Below are 20,858 nucleotides of genomic sequence, written 5' to 3' on the forward strand. Positions count from 1 at the left end.
TACAAGATGCCAAATTCAAGTTCTCTTAATTACCTTACAGCATATTGATCCAGCTCTGTGCAACCTTGCCTTTTTCTCTGTGTTTTATCTGCTTTGTTTTTATTTTTGCATATGAAACTATTTTTAATAGTTTTTTTTTAATTGCTATATTAGTCTCTGGCTGGTTTTTTTTTTTTTTTTTAAAGATTTTATTTATTTATTTGAGAGAGAGAATGAGATAGAGAGAGAGAGCATGAGACGGGGGAGGGTCAGAGGGAGAAGCAGGCTCCCTGCCGAGCAGGGAGCCCGATGCGGGACTCGATCCCGGGACTCCAGGATCGGGACCTGAGCCGAAGGCAGTCGCTTAACCAACTGAGCCACCCAGGCGCCCTAGTCTCTGGCTGTTTTGAGGCCACAATGCATCAATTATCTCTTCCTAAGAAGACCATGGTTTGTGTGCTTTGGGGAATTACTTCTTTCTCACTGGATAACAGGTTGCAGGTGCCCTGCCCACCTGTAGCTAAGATGCAAGTAAGGACAATAGGACTGAATCTGAATCCTGAACAAAGAGATAAAAGAGATAAAAGAGACAGAAAAGAATTGATTGTCCTTCCAATACAGCAGTAGAACTTCAACAAACTTTCTGCTCCATGACTATCCTCCTATCTCTTGCCCCCCAGCAAGAGATTGGACAAGCCTGACTCCTGCCCACCACCCATCCTGCTTCTCCAGACTTCTTGTGGTTGCTATGTGGCCCAGATAAACTGCTGATATGGCTTTTTCATCTGCATTGGCCAAAGTCAGTGCACGGCTATGTTGATAAATATCTGTATCTATCGGTTATTTTCATTTCAAAATATGGGAAGGACACAAGACAAGTATCAGAGATCCTGGAAGCTGGAGAAGTTGAGAGAGAATTTCAGACACTTTGGGGGTTTAATAATATAACCCTCCCTTCTCTTTGCAGATAGCAAAGCTCGTAGAAGGTTGGATGAGCCGGGTGTCCCTGTTGGCAGAGCCTTCAGTTTCCATCGAAGGAAAACCGATGGCCACTGGACTTGGGATAATGAGAAGAACTGGTTATTACACAATCTCACCTTTTCCCCCTTTAGATGTTCTTTCCAGGGCTTTAAGGATCCTTTTGGGGATCGAAAGAAGTCAAGTTTAGGAGTGGACTAATTCAGAGTGGAAGGCAAGCATCTTGGTCCCAGCCCTGTTCACTCTGCTAGTTAGAAGAAAGGACATGACCCCTTTTCTCAGAGAAGTATTCAGGAGATGCTCCCCATTTTGCTGGGGTCTAGAGAAAGAGAAAGGGGAACTTCCTGCCCAAGCAGGCCATAGGGAGGCAGAGAGTTGAGTGGGGACCAAGTGAAAAGAGCCCTCTCTTCCTAATGCCACAGACACAAAACAGAAGGAGAGCTTTGGGGGAAGACCAACCACCCCAAATCCTCTGAAGAAAAATGTGAGCAAAAGAGGTCTCTGAGATGAAATCGTTCACCAGAGAGGTACGAGGGAGAAAAGGTTCGGAGAGTAGGATTCTCAAAGTGGTTGGCTATAGGCACCGATCTGGCATAATCATCACAGCTGTGAGGACTTGGTCTGGTAATACCCAAGCATCTAGAATAAAAGCCAGCCCAGGGTGTAGGTGTGGGGACAGCCCAATTACCCCAGAATCAGTATTTTTGGAGGAAAGAGCTTGAATAGTCTCCTAAATCCAAATAATTTTTCTCGTGCCTCAAGTTAAGGACAAATGAAGCAGCTCCAAGGACTATAAAGCTGTGCGGTGGGTATCGGCTTCCAGTTGAGGTCGGTCATGAGCCCATAACCGCTCCACGTCGGGACCCAGAGCAAATGTCCGCACCAACTGAACAGACCTTCCAGGGAGACCTTCCCACCCCAAACGGCAGTCAAGTAATTCACGCTCTCCGCACCAGCGGGACCTCATTCTATTAAAATTTTATGACCACTGGTAGCTCCAACACAAACTCTGGAGGAACAAGGTGCCACCGCGAACTGCCCATATTTGACTGTTTAACCAGAAAACAAAATGAGGACGACTAAAGAAAATGCCTCGCCCCCCTGAAAACCCATGCAGTCTGGCTCTGAGTCTGCCACGACGTCCCTCAGCTGCCTGCTTCCACAGACGTCTAGGGGTCAGAGCCGAAGTGCAGAGAACTGGAGAAAACCACGTTGTGCGGTAAAGACTGGAAGCATAATCGTGGGTCACCTGGGGCCACAGATTTAGCACACACGAAGTCATTTCCCGTGGCCCCTGGCCAAGGAACGAGGAGGCGGAAATAATCCGCCTGCTCAAGGAAAGAGGCAGGAGTGATTTGAATAATTATCTGTATTTTAGACAAAATGGGACATTCTATTATGTTATGCAAATTCAAATAATGGACTTTTTTATGTGAACTACATCAGTTTACATCCTCATTATCTCAAGTTTTTGGTGTTCAACTGCATGGAAACTTGCTGCTGTCTTCATTAATTTACTGTAGGTAACTGACCTAGTCAAACATCCCTGAATATGACATAAAATTCACAGACTGCATTTATCCATGAATCTGGCTGAATTCTGTGTTTCTCCCCTCATATTAAACATGATGACAGATGCACCAACAGAGGTGACTGGGGACCTTCTCCCAGGCATTGTCTTGCAGAGAGATAAAGTTCTGTAATTAAGCCGCTGTTCACCAATGTGGAAATAATTCAGTGTACTGGAAAACGGTAATTAACTAAACTATCATCTATGTAACAGCCGGTTACACATGGGACTCGTTAGAACAGACTTTGTTTAGTGTCCAACGGCTTTTACTTTAAGTTGGGATGGAACAAAAATAGGATGAGGGACTTCACACCTGACTGGGATGGTTGTAGAAGTGTTCTCCCATTACCACTGAGACCAACTGGGTTGTAAATGAGACCCAACGGCTGGGAGAAATACCATCGGTATGATGTTCTTTAGAACTGCTTCACAGACTTGCCCAGCCCCAAAGGGCTGGGCTGGAGGTCTGAGACTAGCGGTTGGGTCAGAGCAAAGTTCAACAGTTAATGAAGTGGTCTCAGGAGATGCTGGGCAGTTTTCAGAGCATCATGAGAAAGAGTTCCGGTAGGCTCAGTCATACATTTCGTAAGGGAAGGCGAAAAGAGGAGAGAGCTAATGAACACCTTCTAGCATAGGTGGTAGTAGCAGGTATCCAAGGGGTGTGGAGAGATCTGCTCAAGGTCACACACAACTGCACGGTAAGTAGAGCGTCAGGATCAGAGTCCACATCTGCCCTGCTCCAAAACCTGGGCTCTTTTCCACTATGCCAGGCTGTATGTTCCCAATTTCCCCTTGGAAGGATGGTGTAGACCAGTGGTTTTCATCCTTGGCAGGATATCAGAAGCGTGTGTGGAGCTCTTAGAAATTAGAGTTGTCCAGAGCTACCCAATACTACCCTTTGCGGAATGGAACCCAAGCATCTGTATTTCTAAAAAGTTCCAGGATTAATCACCTCTGATGTGCAGCCAGAATTGAAAGCCATTGATCCAGCTGCAATGATTACACAACAATTTAACATTAATAACGTTTTCTTTATAGGAGCCCAGACTGGTTCATTCATTCAGTAAATACTTTAGAGCTCCTACTACCAGATGAGCTAATGTTCTTGGTAAAGCATCCATCTTGGTCCCTGGAATACAGAAGGTACTCAATACTTCAGTTAGATCCATCACCGGCCCCACTGTCCAGACACTGGGCTAATTGATGGGAATGCAGAGGTGGAGAAGCGCCAGCAGACTCCAAGCAGGGACAGGCAGGTAAACCATTCTCAGCAATTTGGAATCACAGCCTGCTTGAATGCGTATACACAGGGAGGGCAGGCAGCCCATGGAGGTGAGCAGGGGAGGTTTTATAGAGGGGAGTGGTGTCTGAACCGGTTGTGAGGTCCACACTGGGGTCTGATAAACATTCACTGCCTTCCTCCTGGAAGGCCCTGGAGTAAAGGCTGCAACGTGCAGTCACTATCTTCACCCTCATGCTAAGAGGTCTGATATCGGCAATGTAGCCATTGGGCCAGGCTCGGTTTTCAGCAGAAGAGAGAAACGGGGGTTCAGAGGATGTCAACGCCTAGCTAGGAACCAGGATCCTGGCTCCAGAAAAAGCCCAGCTTACACCTTTCATCCCCCAAATCCTCCGGAAAGTGGTAGGTAGGAACCCCTGCACCTGCACACACCGCATGGAAGGCCCAGGGGCAGACACATCATTCGTATTCCAGTTCTGTCCCGGCCACTTCTGTATCCTTTTTCCAGGGCGAAGGATGCCTTCCTCCACTGTTCTTGAAGAGAATCAGGACAGGTAAGAAGACAATGTGTACTTTTCCTGGCACAGACAAGGTGCCATAAGATGTGACTTGTCTTCCCCATGACCGTGACTGCCCAGCACAAGGTCCTTGGGAAGGAGTAGCGCCTGGGCTGCCATTCACTCAGCACGTCCCGTGGGCAGGTGCTGTTTATGGCCCTTTCCATACCTTCCTTCATTGAACCTCAGGGCAACACTGTGAGGTTGGCATAAAGGAAGAGGGGTAAGTACAGGAGAGAAAAATCTCTCCATGGAGTTGAAGAAGCATCAGAGGAGTGGAGGCAGAGAAGGGCATGGAGCCAAAGGGAGTGTCCCTCGGAAAAAATCTTCCACAGAAAGCAGCTGGCCCACTGGCTGCTAGTCTGCATGGCTGCCCGGCCACCCCGACCTCCGTCGGCTCCTGTCTGCTGTGGAGGCAGGGCCTGGGGGAGGGCAGGCAAGGCAGGCAGCACAAGCATTCCGAGCCCCCAGCCCCCAGCCCAGCGACAGATGATTCATCCCTCACTCTCCATGTCACCTCCCATTTGTGCAGCTCTCATCTTTATTTCATTAATATTTTATTCTCTGAGCAATGCCTTCCCCCATAAATCAAGGGGGTGGCTCTTCACTGCAAGCACAGAGCCTGCTGCGCTCACCTGCACTGGGTAACTACATAATAGTCGGATTCCTTAGAAAAAATATGAGCCCAAATCCACATGAATATTAAGGGGTTGAATGCACATTACTATTCTTCCTCAAGTAGGTGTCTAAAGTCTGAAGACATCTCACCACAAGCCATCAAACACTACTAGACCGACACCCAAAGACAGCTTTCTGGCTCTTAAGAAATATGGCCAATGCCCCAAAATGAAGCATTCTAAGATTAACCAGACACTCGCACCTAATTGCAAATGTTGCTCCATAAAACACAGGCAACCAGTACCACAAAGTGGTTCTGGATTAAATACCATTATTATTTGTGGAAGGCTTCTATTATCCTGTTGTGTCAACCCCTTCCTGGTTCCTATTCCCTATGTGATGAAGTTCCCAACCACTTGGCCTGGTACCAAAGTCCCTCAGAGGAAGCCCCTGCTCCCTGGTCCAGCCTCCTCCACTCACATCCCCTTGCTGATGCTGACACTCCAGCCCCCAGAGCTCCAGGCGGGGGAGGAGGGGGTGAGGACTATTTACCTCCATGCTGTTCACCCTGCCAAAACTTCCGATCTCACCTCCAGCTCTAAGATCTGTACCAACTCTTCAACACTGACTTCTAACACTCCAAGCCCCAAGAACTCTTCACTAACAATTACCCCTGCCCCCTGTGCCCCCCTCACACCCAGGCTGGGCTGGGTGCCCTTTGGTACATCCATGGTACCCTCTGCTCACTTGAGAATGGTCCTGATCAATAAGGACTGCTTTGGTCAACCTCTCTGCCACATCTGCCCCTGAGGAGGCAAGATCCCTGAGGACACGGGCTATGGCCCTACAGGCATATTTATGAAAGGAAGAAGAAGAGGGAGGGAGAAATTTCATTTGAAAATCAGAAACTGGGGTGCCTGGGTGGCTCAGTCATTAAGTGTCTGCCTTTGGCTCAGGTCATGATCCCAGAGTCCTGGGATCGAGCCCCTCATTGGGCTCCCTGCTCAGCGGGAAGCCTGCTTCTTCCTCTCCTACTCCCCCTGCTTCTGTTCCCTCTCTCATCGTCTCTCTCTCTGTGTCAAATAAATAAATAAAGTCTTAAAAAAATCAGAAACCCATAAAAATAGGAAAAAGAGGGGATATCTCCTTCTACCATGCAACCCTTCTTAGCAACACCAGAAGGAGCTGGAGGAAAGGCGGCTACTATGCCTCTTCATTGGTCCTCATTCCTACCTGGAAGGAAGTTGGTGGCAGGGGCAGAAATTTCCACATTTTCTAGGTAGGACCAATGTATTTCATCCTCTCCTCTTGTGCCTGAGATCCTGGGCTTATGCAGAAACCAGAAGAGAAGGTGGGATGCTTTACTGGCAAGAAGAGAGCTGTTCCTCGTAGCTAGGTCATTCCTTGGTCTCCTGGTCTTTTCTCTACGTTTCTCTCTTTTACCTCTGCCTTCTATGTCTCTCCAACAATCTATCCCAATGCCTGTCCTTTTGTCTCTTTCTGTCTCTCTGTCTCTGTCTCTGTCTTTCTCTCACACACACACATATATACACACACACACACACTCTGATAATTTATTCTGGGCTGCCCAGGTTAGGCTTGTCACTAAACACTAAACGGGATGTGAAGGGACATGATGACTGGAAGCAGATGAGGACGCCCAATGCAGAGAAGAATGGCCTCTCTGCAACTGGCTCACAAGGGACATTCTGGAAGGCTGAGCCTGGGCACCCTCTCTGCCCATGCCATCCCAGGTCAGCGCCTCCATGATGGTGAGATGCTCACCCACCCAGAGAGCCTCTCCTGCTCCCCTGACCCAAGGGCATTTGCACAGAGGAAATCAGGCTATGGCTGATGGGGTGTGGAGAAAAACCAAACCCAAACCCAAATCCAACAACATGGAGAGTGGACGCAATGGGATCTGGTCCTCTCTGGTCCCACTGGGAGTAGCTCCAGGGCCACCCTACCCTGGGTGTACTCTGATGTTTCTGTACATATGGCCTTGGGCAGTGAGAAGCAGGCTGGTAACGGGACATATATGTGGCCTTTCCTTAAAGCTACTCATCAGAATAATTCACAGGTCCTCCCCATGACTTTTTCACACACACACACACACACACACACACAAATTTCCAGTACCAAAAGAAGTTCAAGCAGAACCATTAACCATTCCTTTCAGTGGCTTTCCCTTAAGTCTCACCCCTCCTTCTCTCCTGTGGCCCAGGGGTGAAAAGGAGAAGGAGGAGGCTGTGGGAGACCCAGATTTGGCACTTCCTTGCAAGGAGGTACACAGAAGGCCAAAGAGGAAGATGGATGTCCCCAGAACATTTCCAACACACTGAGTCAAACGGCAAGGTCCTTCTAGCAAAAGCTCAGCGCGATGGCAGAGAGCCCGCTGAATGGAGAGTCTGTCCCCACCCCCACCCAGCCAAGGGCTCCATGACAGACTGATTTATGGGCTGTGGCCAAGCAGTCTCTCTAGGCTGCAGAGACGGTGGCCATGGCGACGCTGCCTCTTCGGATTTGGGGCTGGTTACCTTGCTGCCTCTTTGGACTTTACACCTATTTGTTACTGACATGATCTGCTGATGATCGTTCAGAAGCAGCTGAGGTCTATGTAGCACATAGTGGCAGCCCTACCATGTGGGCTTATGGCTGGGCTTATGCCTCCGTGCCTGTGTGCAGGGCTCTGCTGGCAGAATATCAAACGGCCAAGTGGCCCTCCTTGCCACCCTCCTTGGGGAATTGACTCCAGGCTGCCTCAGTGAAGTCTTCATATAAAACAAACAAAATGAGCTTGAAGAAGAGCAAACCCAATGGAAGGAAGTGTCATGGGCAGAATCAGCTCATGGTCAGCACACGTAAGGCAGAAAGTGTGCCAGGACCCGGAGTCCAGACAAAGCCTCAGTGCTCCCTGTGCTGGGTGTGCATAGGCTGGGCCCTATGAAGACGAGGGAGGAAAGGGAGGAAGGGAGGCTGGGAGAGGCAGGGGCCGGTCCCTACTTGCATGCTGGAAGAGCAGAGCCCTGTGGCCCTTGCTGTGAAAGCCAAGAGAACCAGGAAGGAAGGAGGTCTCCTCTCTTACCCTACAGTTGTTCTCTCCAGGTCAGGGAGGCACATGGGCGGGGCAGGGTAGGGAAGGGCTCTCTGGCGCTGCTCATGCTGTACCCGCTCTATAGATAAATACAGGACTTTAGTGGCCACGGCTGGTGCCTTGGCCCTCCATTCAAGCATCAAAACATCCCCTCCATTTGTTCTCTTGCTTTAAAATCGAACTGAAACAACACCACCATCCTACCCACCCCCCCCAACCCCCCCGCATAAAACATGGCTGTGTGCACACAAGTGACTCCGGTAAATAGTAAGTGGACGAAACCCCTGCCCATGGGATTCTCCTGCCTCCAGGCTGCAGAAAAGGGGAAGCAGGACGTGGGGCACAGACCTCTTTGGGGGTCTCCTGGTGGCACCGGTTGCTGTTCCACCACAGCTCCAGGGCGGCCACCAGGCAGGCGAGGAGGAGGCCAATGGCCAGGATGCAGAAGACCCCAGCGAAGCTGTGCAGCTTGAGGGATTTGCCGTTGGCCTGGGCACTGGCAGGGCTGGTGAGGTCACAGCGGCCCATGTGTGGCCACCACTTCTGCTTGAGCACATCGAGGTCCCCGGTGTCCTGCAGCTCCAGGATCCTGCAAGATACCACCCATGTGAGCCCCTGGCTTCCTCGGCATGGTCCTGGGGACCCTGGCCCCTTCCCCAGCATGCTGGCCCTCCCCCAGCCAACGTTGAGCCATGGCAGCTCTTCTTCTGCCCCAGCTGGCCCCTTCCCCAACCCATTCTCCACTCTGCAGGCAGAGTGCGCTTCCCACGGCACACATTGGGTTTTGTCTCTCTCCTCTTTAAAAGCCTCAGTGCTCCCTCCCACCCTGTCTGGTTGCCCATGGATAAAGTTCAATAGCAAAGCACATAAGGACCCTTCACATGGGATCAGGGGCAAAATACAGAACTGGATGAGGCAACACTCAGACCACGGACTTACAAAAATGCTTTCTTTCAAACTTCAGTAACCACAATGTAAGTCTCTCCGACTAGGATTCACCAAATCATTCATTCATTCATTTGCCTTGAGGAGTATCTGCCTTGTGCTACGTACGATGTTCACACTGCTGTGGGTGAGGTCCGGAGACACATACATGGACTTTGAAACAATAATATAGAGACAGAGGCTGTGATCAATACTATGATATGAAGATAGAGGTGCTAAGAAGTGGTGCACGGGGAGGGTGGTCCAGACTGGGGCATCCAGGGAGGACCTCATCAAGGAGGGGATGGTGAGCACACACCTGAAGGAAGGTTAGTCATCAAATAGCTCACACTTGTCTAGCACATTCTAGGTGCCAGGATATAGCCTAAGCACTTGAAAGGTAGTGTTTAATTCTCATGTCAACCCTTTGAGATGGTTCCTTCCATTTTTCCATTTTTACAGAGAAGGAAATGGAGGCACAGGGAGGTAAGGCATCTTGCCAAAGTCACTTTGTGGTTGGCAGGGATGGCATTCAATGAGGAGAGACTACAGCCATGCTTGAAAGTCTGGTCTCAGCTACTGGTGCTGTAAGTCTGCGGGGTGGGGGGAGGAGGAGGAGGATGGTGGGAGATGAAGACAGTAAAGCAGGAAGAGCTGAGAATGTGGGCTCAGAGAGGGTGTGAGAGGAATCTGGATTCCATCCTCTTCGCCAAGGTGGGGCAACCCGCGCTGCTCCCATATTCCCCATGTAGGTGTCTGGATGGTGGTTTTCCTTTGTTGTGGTATTTGAAGGACTCCCTCTGTCATCCAGGGGTCTAGACAGTGAGCTAGTAGTAACTGGTAATCCCCAGGCTCCTCATACCCAAGTTTTTCCTTTCGGGGAAGATGGTACTCTTCCAGCCGGGTTCACGGTGATATAGCCAGGTGATTACACCTGCGGTGACAGCTCTGAGTCCTCCAGGTGTGCACACTTCAAGAGAGTCGTTCGTTAGAGCCAGGAGAAGCTCACTTCCAACTGGCCAGTTGAGCAGTCTCTGCCCTGGACCTGCATTGCAGGCCAGCTGGGACTACAAGCTGAGGCTGAGCGCTGTGACCATGCATGAGCTGAGAGTGGTGGAGAGGGGAGGTGACAGTCCAGAGGGGGTCCTCTGACCTGTCAGCATCACAGGCCCAGCATCGCATGGCCTCCCCAGATCTCAGCTGAGTGTCACGGGACAAGGGACTTGCCCCTGTTAACCTTGGCTGTCTCATCGTCGCAAGACAGACCCACGACCCTACCAGGTGAGTAAATCCTTCAGGACAGGGGTTGTGTGTTACTCTCCATGGTTTCTCCCGAGCAAGCACAGTGGCGGCCCAGCTTGGGCCATCAGTGAATGTTTGTTGCGTCAATATACGAATGAATGTATTAACTGAATCGTGAAAACTAATCTAAACTAAAATGGTCATGGTGAGATAATGAGATAATGTCTGTTAAGTGCCAAGGACACAAGTCGGCTCAAAAGACTTAAAATGCCGCAGGGCACATAGGGGCTTGGTCACTGAGACAAATTCGTGATTGATGTGTGCATTTGTGCAGCTTGGGCTTGGGCTCGGTATGCCACTGAGGGCCACAGACCTCTCACATGGCACATCCTGTGATTAACTGGGCAGCTGCAGTGTCCCACTATTTCTGTGTGGCTCTGGACATGTTAGGGAATCTGTCCACCGGCTCATACTGAAAGGCCATTTTCTAAGTCTCTGTTGGCAGGTCCGAGGAAGCTGGGCCTCCTGACAGTTAGAGGAACCCCAGGGCTGGGTATGCAGGATCTCAGGGCTGTGGGAAGCCTTGTGGGTGGACTCCTGGCTCGCCAAGGAGAGACTGCAGAGCTTTGTGTGTATTGGCGCAGATGCTGTTCTGAGGGACATCAGTCCGAACCCAGACCTGCCATTACCTAGCCATGTCAGGAAACCTCTCCACTTCAGCGTTCTTATTACTAAAATCGGAGATTATGGTAACTCCTACCACAGAGTTATTGTGACAAAATGAAAAGAGGGGACACATGGCCACCCCTGAGCTCAAGATCTGGCAAGTAATCAGAGCTCCCTAAAAGCTGGTTCCAGTGGCATGGCCTGACGCCCATGTTGACCAACAGCCCTATCCTGTCCTGTATTGACCTGCGCTGCCTTTCATGGAGACCATAGTAGGAACTGGTCATTTTCCACTGTTTCAATCCTCCTAACAGCCTGTAAAGTAGTTCTTATAATGTCAGTTTTATGTCTTGAAGACCTGAGGCTGAACATCTAGATGACTGGCCCACGGTAGCAATCAGAAAGTAGCAAGGCTGCTCTTCAGAGCTGGGTCATGCTGACCCATGCTCTTTCCAGAACATCAGGCTGGTAAGTGCAGTTAGCCTGCTCTCGGAGAGTTATGTTCTGGTCTAGGGGCCCACGAGACTCTGGCCAGAGCATGGCTGTAGGGTCTGATTCCTCTACTCCTCTGCTCATTGACTGCAGCATTAGGCAGGCTGTTAAGTTCTGCTGATGCTTGCCTTCTTCCTGCTCCTTTTAACTGTATGCGTTTTTATGCCTGATATTATCCCAGGAAGAATGGAAGGCAATTTATAGGAAAACATAGAATAAAATAAAAACAAACAAATCAAAAGGAAAATTTAAATATGTAAGCAACATAGGAAAGATAAAACAAGTCACGGGCACCAAATGAGTCTTAGAACGAGGCTAAACTAATGCACACCAGAATAATCTATACTCCTGCTTATGAATAAGCTGGAGTAGATAATAGCCACTTCCTGAAGCCAGTCGTTCTATTTTCCCAGACAGATATAATTGCAGGTGCTTTCCTTTGGTCAATAGTTGTGGAGCTTACTACACAGTAGGTGCTCCATAAATGGCTATTAAGTTGTTAAACATTTATTGAATGCCTGCTCTGCAGGCCATGGTCCACAAACAGGCTACAGCACTCAACCCCTATCATACACACTTATAAGGTGTAGCCTATAGATCCTGTCCTCTGCCAAAGCAAGGGAACGTATCTGTATTCAAGGAAATAGCTTAATTCCCAGGACTAAGGGAAAGAAAGTCACAGCAGTTCCAGATAAGACTGGGATCTATTTACATAAGACCTTTTTTTCTGTAAATGGCATGGAGCATTACTTCCTGGATCTGCCCCCTTCTTGCTCTCAGGCATGCCCCAGCTAGGGCCAGCTCACGGTTCTGTATGCACCATACAACGGAGCCTCTGAAAGAACCACTGGCCACAGTAAGTTGGCAACCCAAGGTCTGAGTGTTCCCTCCAAGTAGAGACCCATCTGCCCAGGTGGGGGAGGGGGGATACTTCCAGCTCAAGAGGGGCTGCAACATAGAGCCAGCTGATGATAATTCTGGAGACCGGCACAGCCCACTGGGGACATTTACTTAGAGTCATAGAGCACAGCCTTCTCATGAAAGCTAGGAGTAATAACCAGAATAACCAGGAAATTGGACTAGGCACTTCTGTTTATGGTCACTCCTCAGGTTGGGGGAGCAGCCAACAGAGTCTCTACTGTGAGAAATTTTGAGTAGAACCTCAGGGTCAGCAAATTGATAGATAATGAACAGGCCTGTTCCAGGGCAAGCCTGAATTTTGGGACCCCATACCCCCACACTGGTCCTGGTCCACTGCCCTCTAGGGCCACACAAAGGACATGGGATTACTTCTGCACCCAGCAAGCCCTACAACATTGAAAGTGAGCAACCACCCTCTTCCCGCTCATCTCCTGCTCTGGGTTGAATATCCTTAGGTTTCCCCCGATCTGGTTTGAGCCTGCTATTGCCCTGACCCCCTGAACAATCCAGCTGGGAAGCAAGCTCCTTCCTCTCTCCAGTGTGCCAACAATCACGTCAGCGGACTTTGGGAGATCTCTGGACAGTCCAAGTACATGGGGACCCTAAGCTTCCCTCACTGGGGACCCTGTGCTTCCACGACTGCTGTTTTGGGGTACATTAGTGCTGCTGCTGCATTGGCCCCACCAGCTCCCCTACCATCTGTTCCAGAAAGGTGCTCACAGGTTGATGGTGTGTGGAATGCCCTGAGCTTCTCATCTCAGAAAACCAACTGGGGGTACACCTCAAGAACACCAATATATTACACATCCTGGAGAGAAGTCATTCCTTCCTCATGCTTTTAATTGGAACAGTTGATAAAACTCTACCCCTGCTTCTCCCTGGTCGTCTCTCTGCTCCAGGGAGCAAAGGGAGGCACAGAATGTATACTTGATTAAATTCTAGAAAAGAAAACCAAAAGCCTCATTTAACTTAATTAGTTCTACCCCTTTTCTGAGTTTTGCAAACAAGCCACTGAAAATTTGTATCTTTTCATGAGAAAACTTGAACGAAGTTTCTCTAACCACTCTCGACCCCCCAAATGGATTATCCTTACTGATGGGATGCCTGTGTTTACCAGGCAACTGGTATTGCCCCTAAGCCTGGGTACCATGCCAGCTTTTTCACTTGGACACTTCTGCCATTTTGGATTTTGGTGGACCAAGGCAGAGCCTGTCCTTAGGGATTCCTCTCTGGGCTCCTCAGTCCTGCCCTCTTCACTCACCAGGATGTCACCTCACAGACATGTGTGAGTGGTGGGCCTAAGGCACAGACGTCCTTGGGAAGGGGAGCCCCAGGTAGCAGGCTGGCTACTGGGAAAAGGCCACTGAGCTAACCCATGCTCCTCACTTCTACCTTATCTGGTAAGGCCGAGACACCTAGTCAAAGACTAAGGTAAGTTTCTCTGGCAGAAACAGTGGGGTGGTGATGACAGACTATTTTTCATAAGGAAGTTGGCCAGGTATTCAGACTGTGCACTTGGAAACTGGATAATGCCCCAGTATCCTGAGAAGAATGGGCTCAACCAGGGATGGACTCCCACCAGCAAATTACATGGGAAACTAAAAAGGCCAATACACACTAGACACATTTCTAGTGGAGGGTATCCATGTACCTTTGCTTAGGCTAGAATACCCACCCCTATACAGCCCTCCTCCCCACTTCCCCAGACCCTACACCTACCATTTGCTAGTATTAATTAACAGGAAGCTGATCTGGGGAGGATGAGGAGGAGGCAGGTCATGAGCCACTGTCTACTCTGCAGTGGAAGGCAGGTCTCTTGCCTGCGCCAGCAGATAGCATCGGCCTCCTCAGCCCATGTGCCCATGACGACAGGGTCAGCTTCTCTGACCACACTTCTTCTCAAGACTCCACATTGACTCTTCCCACATTGACTTTTCCCACAAAAGCCAATGTCAGAAGTTCTATTACTTATAATAATAAGTACTTATCAGGTCCTTGTTAGATCCAATTAATTATTCACTTAATTTTCAATAACTGGGCCTATCTGGCTAACTCCTACTCATCCTTTAGGCCTCAGGTGTCACTTCCTCTGGAAAGTGCCCCCTGGCCTGCCGGGGCAAGGGGGTGGGGGGCTGGTCAGCTGCTTTCCTCTGCCCTCCTCCACCTCTAGAAAATCCTCTCCATTGTACCAACTGCCCCATGCCAGCTCCCCTGCCCACGTCACAGCTCCTACCGAGACTGTGCACCTTCATGGGAAGGGACCACATACTTGCTCTTCTTTACCCCGGGCTGGCGCGGGACTAGATGGGGTGGGGGGAGCTGTGCATGCTGGCACACAGTCAGGGCTGAGGAGACGTGATGAAGAAACAAGTTTGTGTGGGCTCTCGTCACCTAAAAGAAGGCTATCCTCCAAGCCAACCTCCCCCCACCCGGCTGGTGGTGCTTACCTCTGGGAGAAAAGGTCCCTGTAGGGGCTGCCATGTTGTAGGGCGATGCCGTAGCCCTTGCTGCTCACGCTATTGCCAATGACAGTCACAGAGCAGTCGTCGTCCGTTAGGGCTGCGTACTCCACCACCGCCACATCCCACAGAAAGGCGTAGTTCCCCTTCTTTGCCTGAAAGACCAAAAGCACCATGAAGTCAGGCACGTCTGCATCAGTTTTCGGCTGTGAGTACTGCAATGGTGGGATGTGCAGGACCCTCCTCCATGGCCCCCTGCCTGCCAGCCAGCACCGCAAGCTCTCCTCTTATTTTCTGGTGACAAATTCCCCCCGCCGGCTGATGCCACCCACTGTGCTTAGACGTAAAAGGCCACGATGCCGCCTCCAGTAGGCTCCAGGGCAGCTCCTGTCACACAGAGAGGTGGGGAAGGAGAGCGGCAGGTGGGCTCTCCAGCTAGCCTCCTGCTCACAGTGGCAGGGACCTAGTTCTCAAATTACCAGGCTCACCCTGGAAAGTGCAGAAAGGCTGACCCGCAGAATTGAGGTTTTCTGATCAGAGATTTGGGGAGGAGAGCATAATAGTCCCCATTTAGTATTTCTACTTAGAACCCAACTGAACCCTGCTTAGGATGAACGTGGAAGGTGGCCCTAGGTTTAGTGACCCCGAGTGGCCATGACTTAATAATAATGAAGTCACAAACTTGCTATGCACAGGGAAGAACACATCAAGGACAGGGTCCTGATTATTACAGTGCCAGGCTGCGTTTCTGCCACTTGCCTTTCACTGTCCACACAAGAGTGTCCCCATGCATACAAACATGTACACATACACACATGCATACACACATTTTTATATGCACACATATATGCATGCATGTGCAGACACAAAGGCACACAAGCATACATGTGTGCGGGAGTGCACGAGCACACACATACACACCCTTACACACAGGAGCAGGTTTCTATATCAATGCAATGGCTGCAGATTATCCCATCAGGAATCTGCCCGTGGTCACACTGAAGTCCCACTCCATCACACCCATCCACAGCAGACCTTCTATTTTATCCTGAGCCTTAATTCTGACTTAGCCTGGAGTTTGGGCACTCAGAAGAAAGGTGAGCTGCTTTGCTTCTTGGAAGGAGATGCAAACTAGACATTGTCACTTGACCGGCTTAAAATAGAGCATAATGTTCTTAATGTAGCCAAGTGCCTGGTTTTAATTGTATAGTGAGCACACAGATGCCTCTTTGCCACTCTTCCCCCCTCCCACAGCTCACACTAGGTGCTGGAAGGCCTGGGTCTGGGCTTGGTGGCAGGGCTAACGCATGGTGGACATGAGGCCACGATGGCAAGGTAGAAACTTTGCCATGTCTTCATGGGCATTGTTCTGATCTCTCGCATCTTCTCTTCTGATCTCTCTCTCTGATCTCTCCTCAGTCTTCATGTTCACTGCGACTTTTCACAGAGTGCCATAGTTGCTTAGATGAAGGTAGTCAACATTTTACTTCTTTCAGGACCCAAAGCGCCCATGGGCCCAAACGGCTCATTTTCTCTTCAAAAGTTTTCCATCAAAAGGATTTGTGGGTAGAGTGTGGCATCCCCCTGGCAGGAAGAGGCTGCTCCTAGCCAGTCACACGGTTTTGCCCAAGGAGCTTGTAAGAATTGACCCATGCACCCATGCCACCCGTGGACTCTCACCTCAGGGAGCAATCCAAATATGACATCAAAGCCTCATTCCTTGGCCAAGCCTGTTTCAGAAGTCCCTAAAGGACTTTGACCCTGGTTGCAAAATTACACTCGTCTCTCTCCCTCCGCATGGGAATATAACAGTCTTTGAAATTTTTTCCTGCTGGCAAACAAGTTTTCTCATGAAAAGATATAAATTTTCAAACTCTTTGTAGCCGAGTTCCTCAGCAAAATGTTGACTTCCGACCTAATATTTTGCTTTGGTCTGACTTTGGAGCATTTCACATCCATGCTTGCAATTCAACATGACAATCAGACATTGTTATTTGTACGATTTCAAAAGGGCATGTCATGTTGAAGGAAGAATTAAGATCAGGTTCGTTTCTACCTTTCAAGTGATGTTCCAAGAAGGAAAAGGAAATAAGCTGGACTCAACTGAGTGGAAACCGACTCTGACAAGAGCCTGGCATGGCCATTCTATGGGGGCACTTTGCTTCCTTCAAGCCACAAGCATGGGTGGCTCCATTTTGGGCTCAGTGACAGGTGAGTGCAGTTGCATGAAGGAAGCATTTAGCGTCTCATTGGCCTAAGCTGAGAAGATGCTGACGATGTCTCAGCTGCAAACCCCTGCTAACCAGGAAGGCAGTCAAGAAAAGAGGGGAAAGTGGTTCTCTTTCTTGAGCTGCTGAGTGACCCGAGACATTCAATCTCCCCATTTGTAAACAGGGACTAAATGTACCATTATATTTCCTATGTCTGCTTCAAGAAGCATGTGGCTGGTCCCGAATCTACCAGACAGTGCCCGAACAGGGAGACCTGGAGAGGCCAATGTGCCCCATCTTGCATGTGGGCCAATACGGAAGCTCCAGCTGCAGTGGCATCTCCATCTTTATGAAATAACCTCCCTTCCCCACACCCCTGCCTCACTTCCTCAGCATCCCAGAGCTTCCTACATCCTCCTCTTAGCCCCATATTGGGTAAAATGCAGCACCATAACCTTCCCTAGGCTTCCCAGGGAAACTTTCTGGACCTTGCAGATGTCTCCCCATCTTCCTGGTGGGTCACAGACCCTATAGGACACAGAAGCCTTCTTCGGTCTGGCTGTGTTCTCAGGAACATTTCAGATGCCAGCTAGAAGGAGCCCAAACACCCCATCCATCATGGTTATGTCCCCTGATATAGACCCTCTTGTCCCCATGTAGAATGAGCTCCACACAGCCCCTCCAAAATTCTAAGATATGCTTCTCCCTCTTGTGGTCAGAAACAGTTTTCCATGGGCCCCTATCCACCTTCTTATTCTGTGCTGCCTACCCACAAAGCTTGGTGTGTGTGCGTGCGTGTGCATGTGTGTGTGTGTGTGTGTACACATATATACAGAAATATATGTATATACAGAAATATATGTAAATGCAGAAGCATATATATACAAAAGCAAAGTAGTGGAAAACTGTAAGATGGATATAGTATTATTACTGTTCTGTAGACATGTGAAATGTAATATGCCAAAAGATGGATAGAATTATTACATAATGGCGTGGTATTAGTGATTCTTAGGACAAGTTGCTTAAAGATTCTTCTTTAATCCTGTGACACAGTCTCTGTTATCACACACCACATAGTCTGATCTCTGTTCCCCTGTGTGTCCTTCCCATCAACAGAACACAGAGGCCTGGCAGAGCTCTCCAATTTCCCAGACATTACCCAAATACAACCCTTATTTCCCTGGGCTGCATCTAAACATTTTGCTTTGTTTCATTTTCTCCTTTCCCTAAAAGGAAAAGGAAAGGCACTAGATTCAGACATAAAATAATAAGATATGAAGTATCAGGGACAGGAGGAAAAGAACAGCTTCCATATTAGAGAAAGTCAAAGGCCTCTGGATCTCCATTCCCAGGATGTCAGGATAGCAGCAGGTAGACTGGCCACCCCTGACCTATCTCCCTGCAAGCCTCTTGGCAAACAGGATCCAAGTCCTTCCCTGAAGTCCACTCTGTGCCATTGCACACATGCTGGAACACTACGGAATGGAAAAGGATGGAAACATGAGGTGCCTGGCCCCAGCGCTTAGAGCACCCTCCCCAACATTTGGGGGAATGGGATCAGCATCTATGGCTGGAGAGAGGTTGGGGCACCACAAACAAAGCCAAGAGTGAGCTGGGATATTGGACGACTCACTCTCCATTGCTCCACACTGATAATAAAATGAGATTGCATTGCTTTTCATTGCACCACTAATTCTGTCCTTCCCAGAACTCACCAGGAGCACCAGCTTTCAGATACAGCAGCCTTGGAGGCAAGAACTTCATTATGAGCTTCTACACCATTCTAACTGCTTTTGGAAAGGGCCAAGCCACCATGTTGTTCCCCCAAATAAGAATGCTGGTACTGCAAACATCAAACATAGATGTTATCGGAAAGGAAATCAGGTGTCTGCAGAGCCAGGGATAGGGGAGGGGAGAGTCCCTGCTGGGTGCTAGGACCCTCAGAAACCCAATTCCTTTTCCATCCCTGGTATAACTGTGAAGGGCCCAACGTTAATACCCTTCTACAGACAAAGAAACTGAGATTCAGAGAAAGAAAGTGACTTGGTCCAAACAAACCCAGATCGTAAATGGCAGAGCCAGGTCAAGGTGAGGTCCCTGTCGTGCTGGCGCCAAAGAAGCCCAGGTTCTCCCCTCTGTCCCGTTTGGACTTGGGAAGAGGAGGACTGAGGAAATTGCTCCCTGTGTGTCCTCGCCCGCTGAGCCCTTCCCAGGGCAATGTTGCTAGTGACAGAGCCCTCGGAGCTGTGCTTCTCCAGCTTTGCAAACAGAGGTGGCTTGTGGAACCACTGAAACTCTGTGAGATGGATGTCACAGGGACCCACACTGTCTGTCTCTGGATGGGGCTGTCAGGATATCGGGGACTCCTTGGACACCTGACGCATCCTCATGGGCGTTCACCATCCAGGGGCAAGCCCAGTGCCTCTCCTTGCATCCACCTCTCACCCCAACAAAGCAGAGCCTGGCCCTCTCATGGGTCCCAAGTCTTAGCTCCTATGGTCGCGTTCACAAACTGGCAATGGTTTGTCACTCACAGCCTGAACCCCGGCTAATACCCATACCTGTACCAACCCACAAGATGCACAGCGAAAACCCAGACCATCTGTGGAGAAAAGGACAATTTTACAGTCTGCTGGTAGGCATGTAGGCTGGCATGATATTTCTGGAATGGCAACTTGGTGGGGAGATTCCAACACTTTTAAAATGTGCATACGCAGCAATTGCACCCCTAGGGATTTATCCTAAGGAATTATACAGTTTCTGAAAATATGTTTGTACAAAGATTTTCAGAGTAACACTGTTTAAACTAGCAAGCATTGGAAATAATCTAAATATTCAACACTTGAGAATCAACTGGGTAAATGAGAGTATCAAATGATGGAATATTACATTACCATTACTATGGAGTTTTAAGAGAGCATTGGTTGCTAAGGGAAACGAATGTCCGTGGTGTAAACAAGGACCAGCTTGGGTTCTCGATTCCAACTGTATCGATCTGAATCCCAGCTCCGCCGCTTGCTGGCTGTGTGAGTGCAGGCAAGTTGCTTAACATCTCTGGGCCTTGGTTCTCCTGGATGCAAAATGGTCCATACCTCACAGAGTTCCGATGAGGATTAAACCCCTCAATAAATGTGATGTGCTTAGGGCCTTGCTTGGCATCTAGTAGATGCTAAATAAATGACAACCAGTTTTATGGTGGTTAGTGAAAAAGAATCTGTTACACTACAGTATTTGCATCATGGTATCCTTTTTAAATCATCATGTAAAAATAATGTTTTTATATTTATGACAAATCGAAACCAAGCACCAAATAGCAACAATGGTCATCTTGGGGTGATGTCATCACAGGTGACTTCTAATGGTGTCTTTTGATCTGCTGTGTTGCCTATATTTTCTGTAGCTCTGCAAGCATTTCTTCTGTGACTGCAGCTGTCCAAGGGGGAATTTTAGTGATTCGGCCTCCTTCCTTGAGCACAGTTTAGTGAAAAGAGTAGATTTCTAGACATAGACAAACCCAGGGCCACATCCCAGCTCTGCAGGGAACCTACAATCTTGGGGACTAATAATTGCTTCCCAGAGGACTACTCCGAGTTGACATTACAGGGCACAATGCACCAGGCCTGGCGATAGTGAGGGCTCAGTGCAAACTCTGGCTCCTCCTTTCTGCAGTCCTCAGCTCGATTCAGGAGGCCAATCTGTCAGCTCTTAAGGGAACATCCTTCCTCCCACCCACTGCCCCCCTGCCACTCATTCCTCCACCTTGACCAAGTCATCAACATGCTCTGTGGGAGCATGTGGTGTGTGTGTGTGTGTGTGAGGGCATGCCTCTGTGTGTGTGTGTGTGTGTGTTACAGCCCACAGAGAAGGAGCAGAGAAGTGAACTCAGGTACCAAGTGCCTGGAGAACCA

General features: G+C 49.2%; 1 protein-coding gene across 1 annotated transcript in view; it reads right to left on the reverse strand.

Moving 5' to 3' along the window:
- Positions 1-20,858, reverse strand: part of GRID1 (glutamate ionotropic receptor delta type subunit 1) — a 700,883-nt gene that overhangs the window by 3,276 nt on the left and 676,749 nt on the right. Inside the window, exons 14-15 of the mRNA XM_035023220.1 lie at positions 14,729-14,895; positions 8,385-8,625 (exon numbers count right to left, since the gene is read on the reverse strand). Coding sequence (XP_034879111.1) covers positions 8,385-8,625; positions 14,729-14,895 — 408 coding nt within the window. The remainder of the gene's footprint in view (positions 1-8,384; positions 8,626-14,728; positions 14,896-20,858) is intronic.

Source organism: Mirounga leonina, unplaced genomic scaffold (genome assembly GCF_011800145.1).
Source record: "Mirounga leonina isolate KUSES-001 unplaced genomic scaffold, KU_Mleo_1.0 Mir_114, whole genome shotgun sequence".
NCBI lineage: Eukaryota > Metazoa > Chordata > Mammalia > Carnivora > Phocidae > Mirounga > Mirounga leonina.